Raw genomic sequence first — 6,000 nt, 5'->3', positions numbered from 1 at the left:
ATTCAGGTCCTAAATGGACACCTACTGATGGAACCCTGGCCTTAGGTCGGTTATCTTATATACTGTTACAAGTCAACATTCCAAAAAACTTCAACAGAAATTAACAGCAATTGTAATTAAATCTCAAACATTTCTTACACTAGGAGCATTTTCTCCCTAAAGGGGATGCGATTACAGGGTTGACAATTTCTTTTAATCGGAAAAAAAACCTCATCTTTCCACTCCCGCCCTCATATCCTCTTTCCATTCCCTCTCTTCTTCTGACACACACACACACACACACACACACACACATATTCTGATCATTTTATTACAGTGGAAAGTTGAAAGAGCAACACGCCAGCTACACCCACTCGGCGCTCCCGGAGGTAGAGCAGCAAAGTTCTAGGGCAGAGCCTTCCCTCCCAGAGCCTGGCGATGCCGCCGCTCTCCGGTACCTGCTCCGCTTCGCGCTGCATCTGAAGATCTGCCGCCGAGGAACAGTTGCGTCTCCATCTGGCCGCCAACCCACCCGAGCTTTCTTCTCCTCCATCACCACCACCTTCCTTCCTTCCCCCTCCTCCCCCTCCTTTCCGTCTTCCCTCTCCACCCCCGCCCCCAATCTCCTCCTCTTTTTCTCACTACAAGCGGTTGCTGATGCTGAAGCCGAGCGTCACTTCGGCTCCCACGGCAGACATGGCGACATTGACAGTGGTCCAGCCGCTTACTCTGGACAGAGGTAAGGGAGCAGCTCGCCGGCCAGGCCACTGCGTCCCCTCTGTCTCCCCCTCCGTCTATGCCAACTCCCACCGGGACAGCGGGACGCGCTGGGGCAGGGGGACGGGGGAGCGAGGAAGAGCCAAGAAGGCGTTCGCGCCGAGAGCCGGATACTTTCTTCCCCTTTTTCTCCCCGCCACGTCCCCGCTGCCCCTTCACGCTGTACTCGCCCAGCCCAGGGGTGCCTTCTTCGGGCTCTGCCGCCCCCGCCACCACTCCCAGCCCCTCGCCAGGGCGCCTCCGGGCCGCCGGCTTTGTTGGAACGGATGCGCGGGGACCGCTAGGCGCCCGGGGCTCGGGGTTGGAGAGGCGCAGAGAGAAAGCTCGCCCGGCCGGAGACCGGAGAAGACTGGTGAGGGCGCCGCCTGCCAGCCTGCATGGCCGGGGACCCAGGAGGAAGTTTGTCCAGGCGCCGGAGGGCGAGGGTCGGTACGGCTGCCTGTGCCCTGGCGCCCGCCCGGGGGCGGGCAGGGTGCACCCCCGGGGTGGCGAGGCGCAGGCGGCTGGGCTGCGGCGGCGGGGAGCTGCCCTCTGCCGAAAGGGCAACGCGGAGCGCGGGCAGCCGTCCCCGGGCCGGGGGCGCCGCGTCGCGGCAGCGGAGCCCGGCTCTCCCCGGCTTCCCGTTCCTAATGCGGCGGGGGTCGCGTCTGCTCCCCCTGGGCTGTAGCAACTCTCAGCTTCTCCCGCCCCAGCCAGTCTTGCTCTCTCCTAGCTCGGTGCCACCTTGGTGCTTGGGCTGCAGAAGGCGCCAGGACAAAGCGCAGGTTGGGTTGAAATTCAGCTTCTGACCTGCGACCCTGTGAGCCCTGCTCTCTGACTTGAATGGGGAAACAGTTGTGCTTCCGCCCTGGGACCTCCCCAAGCTCAAGGATAGAGTCACCCGCTGCGATTGGGGGCCTTTCTGGTGCGGGCTTATACCTGTCTCTGAGTGTTCATGTTTCCTTTCTGGATTTCAGCGTCCAGTTATGAAGGCGCTTGAGTCCCAGGGCTCTGCAGAGGAGGACACCCGCTAGTCCCTCTCCGCAGCGTCAGGATTTAGGACCCTGGGCGGCCATTTGGAAATGGTGTGCTCATACGAAAATCATTTCGTCCGATGTACCTCTAAACATTTTCTTTCTAGAGGATTAAATTGAAAGGTGGGGCAAGGCAAAAGAGCATCCTTCTGCGAGTGCAGTGACAAAGCCAGAGAACTCAGTTTGAGGTTTTTAATTTGGAGAGACTGTGGGTGACTTTAACGCGATCTGTTGGCGCCAGAACAGATGTTATGTGGTGCCCATAGCAACCTTACCTGGGATAAGAGTTGAAAAAGAAAACATAATTGATTTATGTTGGAAAATGTTGATTTGCAAGCTAGCAAATTAATAACAGTCGTTAAAGTGCTCAGAAATCCATTGTATAATCCTTGATTTCACCCCCGATATCATCATCTGCACTAAGCAGGATAAATCCATTGCGAGTAAGAGCCAAACAGATGGCGAGCTATTAGAAACTATGGACTTCCCAAGTATTTCTGTTTTAATGTGATGAGCTCTTATATTGTCCCATTACTAAATCACAGTCATTAAACATCCCAAGTAAAACGACTACAGTAAGGGCAAAAACTCCAAGTAGATTGCCCTGAGCAATGTTATATACTACTAATAATACTAATAAAAATATTTCACTGTTTGGGTTTTACCTTAGCCCTTTGTTGCCTCAGTCAGTTGTTCAGAGGAGGTGCTAATCAGATCAAGATTTATGTCTTAAAGTTTGTTCTTGTTCACAGCCAAACTGTACCTGTCTTCTCAGTGTGATTAGGTCCATGCAGAAGCTCAGGAGGGAAGACGGGTTAGAGTGTGGATGGATCTAAATAAATTCACCAGCAGCTCACAAAAACTATGTAACGTAGGGATTATGGGTTATTGACATCACCACTGTGCATGAAGTCAATATATATAAATATTTTTCTGTTTACCTTATTAAAATATGATTAATCAGTTAATTTCATCATGAAAAGGATGAAAGAAAAGGTTCTAAAACTTCTCCTTCAAAAATAAGTGCCTTTTAGTAGAAGCAGCCCAATAATACTGGTCTGGATCCTAGTTGCAACTCTACTACTCACTTTGGGTGTGTCATTTAACCTCTTTGGACATCAGTTCCCTCTCTGCCGTACCCAGAGTTTGGATTAGAAGATTCTGACTCTGTGTAGGTTTAGCAGTCTGTAATTCAATTAATTAAAGTTAGGACTCAGTTTTTGGTCACCTACTGGGAGATTTTCCAGATGACCCCTCTGGCAGGCTGCTTTGGTATCCTTTGATGGGTTCTAAATTTATGCACGGCTTTTGTCCCATCAGAGCATTTATCACACTGTTGCATTTGTCTCCCCATTGGATGGTGCTCCTTGAGGAAAGGGAATATTTCTAAATTCTTCTTTGAATTCTCAGTGTCTGCATAGTCCCTGACTCTCAGTACAATAAAAAATTAATGTAAGTTAGTGTAAGTAAACTAAGGGCAACAGTAACTTAAGCAATGTTAAAATAGAGATATTTAGTAATGGACTGAGGTTCACTTCATAGATTCACAGCATTTTAGCCCTGGAAAGGATGTTAAAGGAAGCATAGGTCGGTGATTTTTAAGCTTTCTTTCCCTTGTACACTCATCAGTAACAGTAGCTTTCAGGGGTGTGATTTTTAACCAAAAGGAATTGTGGCCGGTGGGCAAAGGAGAGGAAGGAAGGAAGGTGCTTGACAAAGCCTCCCAAGGGCATCCCAGAGAATCTGAATGCACCGTGCATAATTTTAAAGCTGCTAGTTCTTCTTTAGTATCTTCATTTTACAAATGAAAAACATGAAAGAAGTGATGAAATGTTTTCAAGGTTACTCTACTACCTAGTGGAGATTTTATACTAAAATCTAATTCTTTTTGTTTGGTGCCCTTTGGCATCATAAACGGATACATCTGGAGTCTTCAGGGCAAACATTTTAAGCAAACAGATCAATGCTGTGGATTGAAATTAGGAGTTACTGCTCCCCAAATTCAAAAGATCTGTTTGAAAGTAAGGAGCTCAGAAGTCTGCATCTAGCTTCTTGGGTCTTGTTTGGGAAGCAAGCTTTTCCAAGGCCCAGCTGGTGCCCAAAAGGATGAACAGGGTGACTCAAGACTTTCATGCCTCTGTGCGTGCCCAAAACTTTGCCATTAAGACCTGAGATTAACCTCACAAAGGCTTCTGGGTGGCTGTGGCCAGCGTAAGCTCCTGTTCACTCTCATCCCAGTTCTTGATATTATTCACTATTGAGTCCCTACTATAAGCCAGACCCTATTGTGGGATTGGTGTACACTGGTGTGCTAAACAGATGTAATTCTATTTCATGTGATAATTAATATCTACTGGGACAGGGAAATTAAAACACACATACAGGCAAACCATTCATTCATTCAATATTCATTTATCACCTACTACATACAGGATGCTGCAGAAATACCAGAAAAAAAGTTTTTGCTTTTATGGTCCTTAAGAGTCTAATGAGGGAGACAGATAATAAGTAAGGGATTAATTAATTTAACAAACAAGTATTGTTAAATATTGTTAAATATAAACGAGTACCAGCTTGATACCAAGCATTGTTTTATGCACTGTAGCAGTGGTAGTGAACAAAATAAATAAAATCTAATGGCATTTACATGCTAATGAGTGTCACCCAATGGACATATACATACACAACTACAAGTGCTAAGGAGAAGAAATAAAACTAGATAAAGGAGAATGCTATCGATGGGGGCTGCTGTTTTAAGTATGTTAATCAAGGAAAGCCCTCCTGAGCTGATGGTATTTGAGAAGAGCACTGTGGAAAGTGAGAAAGCAAATATTGTAGATGTCTTGGGGCATGTGCTCAGGAGGAGGAACTCTTGTGCATCCTGGGAACATCAAGGAAGTCGGCGTGAGAAAGTAAGCAGAGGAATGAATGGTAGAAAATGGGATGTGTAAAGTTGGTAGTCAGGGGTCAGATGATGTAACTCATAATTGGGATTTTAGATTAGTTGAAAATATGAAGTGCTCTAAAGAAAGTAAATATGTCATTGGATAGAGAATAATGGAGAAAGACCTATTGAGTTAGCTTTGGGCAAGGAAGGCTCCCTGAGAAAAGGGAGCATCCTGGGGTAGAAATTTGTTTATATGCCAAGAAAACCTATAGATCAGCTTATTGCTTCCTTTTATTGCTAGGCTAAAATATCATAAATTATAATTAGGTTTTCAGAAATATACTGAGCCCTGTAATTTACATGTCCCTATGCATAAATCTACATGTTGAATGGAAGTGGTCATTACAGGATATATATTCATTTTCAGTCTAATATTTTGTGTTAGACAGTGATGGTATAGGGGGTAGCGCATGTAATTTACCCTTGTGGCAAAGAGAAAATGCTGATAAAGAGATTAGTGTGAAATTCCCTTCCAGACTTTAAAATGTTCACAGCCACTCTCCCCTACACTAGAGATTCATTTGCCCAGATTGTAATCTTTAAAACCAGGAATGACCTTCAGTTAAACTCAAGGGAACAAAGCAGAGTGCAATCCTTGATACTTAACACCTTCATATTAAACATTCCTTCATAGGAATGTTTCACTATGTTAAAAACTGCATGGATTTAGGAACTTCCTTAAGTACAGTAGTTTCAAGTCTCCTTCACTTTCCATCTCAAGGTCAAAGAAGATAATACAAAAGAATTCTTCAAAATTTCACTTTTGCTTACCTTTTCTCCCTAATTTTAAGATGAATGGCTTTTAAATAATCATGGCATGTAAAGGAATAATACAAAACCAACTCTTAGAGAAAAATGAATAATTAAAACATTTCTAGGAGTTAATTAAAATTAAGTAATTTAAAATATTTGATACTTTCCTTATGACATGATTAGTAGTTTACAATCGGCATTTATGTGCTTACATAAGATAAAATGTTGATAATACTGGCACCTAACATTTTCTGTGAGTTAAATTCAAGTTGGACAGGTTGCAAAAATGTAAATGGAAATCTTTATTTCTTGGCTTCTAAAATGAGTTGTAATTTAAAATATTGACTAAACAAATCTTAGTGTGCTTTCCCTTTTTTAAAAATCAAACTTTCGTCCTTTAAACATTCTAATATAAAATCACATACTTTTATTTTGCAGATTTCAACCTTATGAAAAAAACACAAGAACAAAAATTGAATGCAAATGAGAATCCCATGGGTGCCACACTTCTCATAGTATTTGTGATACATT

At 44.3% G+C, this 6,000-nt stretch overlaps 1 protein-coding gene across 1 annotated transcript in view; it reads left to right on the top strand.

The window, feature by feature from the left end:
• Window positions 1–424: 424 nt before the first annotated feature.
• Window positions 425–6,000, top strand: part of LIN7A (lin-7 homolog A, crumbs cell polarity complex component) — a 118,357-nt gene continuing 112,781 nt past the window's right edge. The window contains exon 1 of the mRNA XM_069490607.1: window positions 425–718. Within this exon, the coding sequence (XP_069346708.1) occupies window positions 637–718 (82 nt within the window). The 5' untranslated portion in view covers window positions 425–636. The remainder of the gene's footprint in view (window positions 719–6,000) is intronic.

The sequence above is a fragment of the Eulemur rufifrons genome, chromosome 16, assembly GCF_041146395.1.
Source record: "Eulemur rufifrons isolate Redbay chromosome 16, OSU_ERuf_1, whole genome shotgun sequence".
NCBI classification, from domain to species: domain Eukaryota; kingdom Metazoa; phylum Chordata; class Mammalia; order Primates; family Lemuridae; genus Eulemur; species Eulemur rufifrons.
Note: the sequence above shows the minus strand (reverse complement) of the source record. Positions and strands in the feature narration are given on the sequence as shown.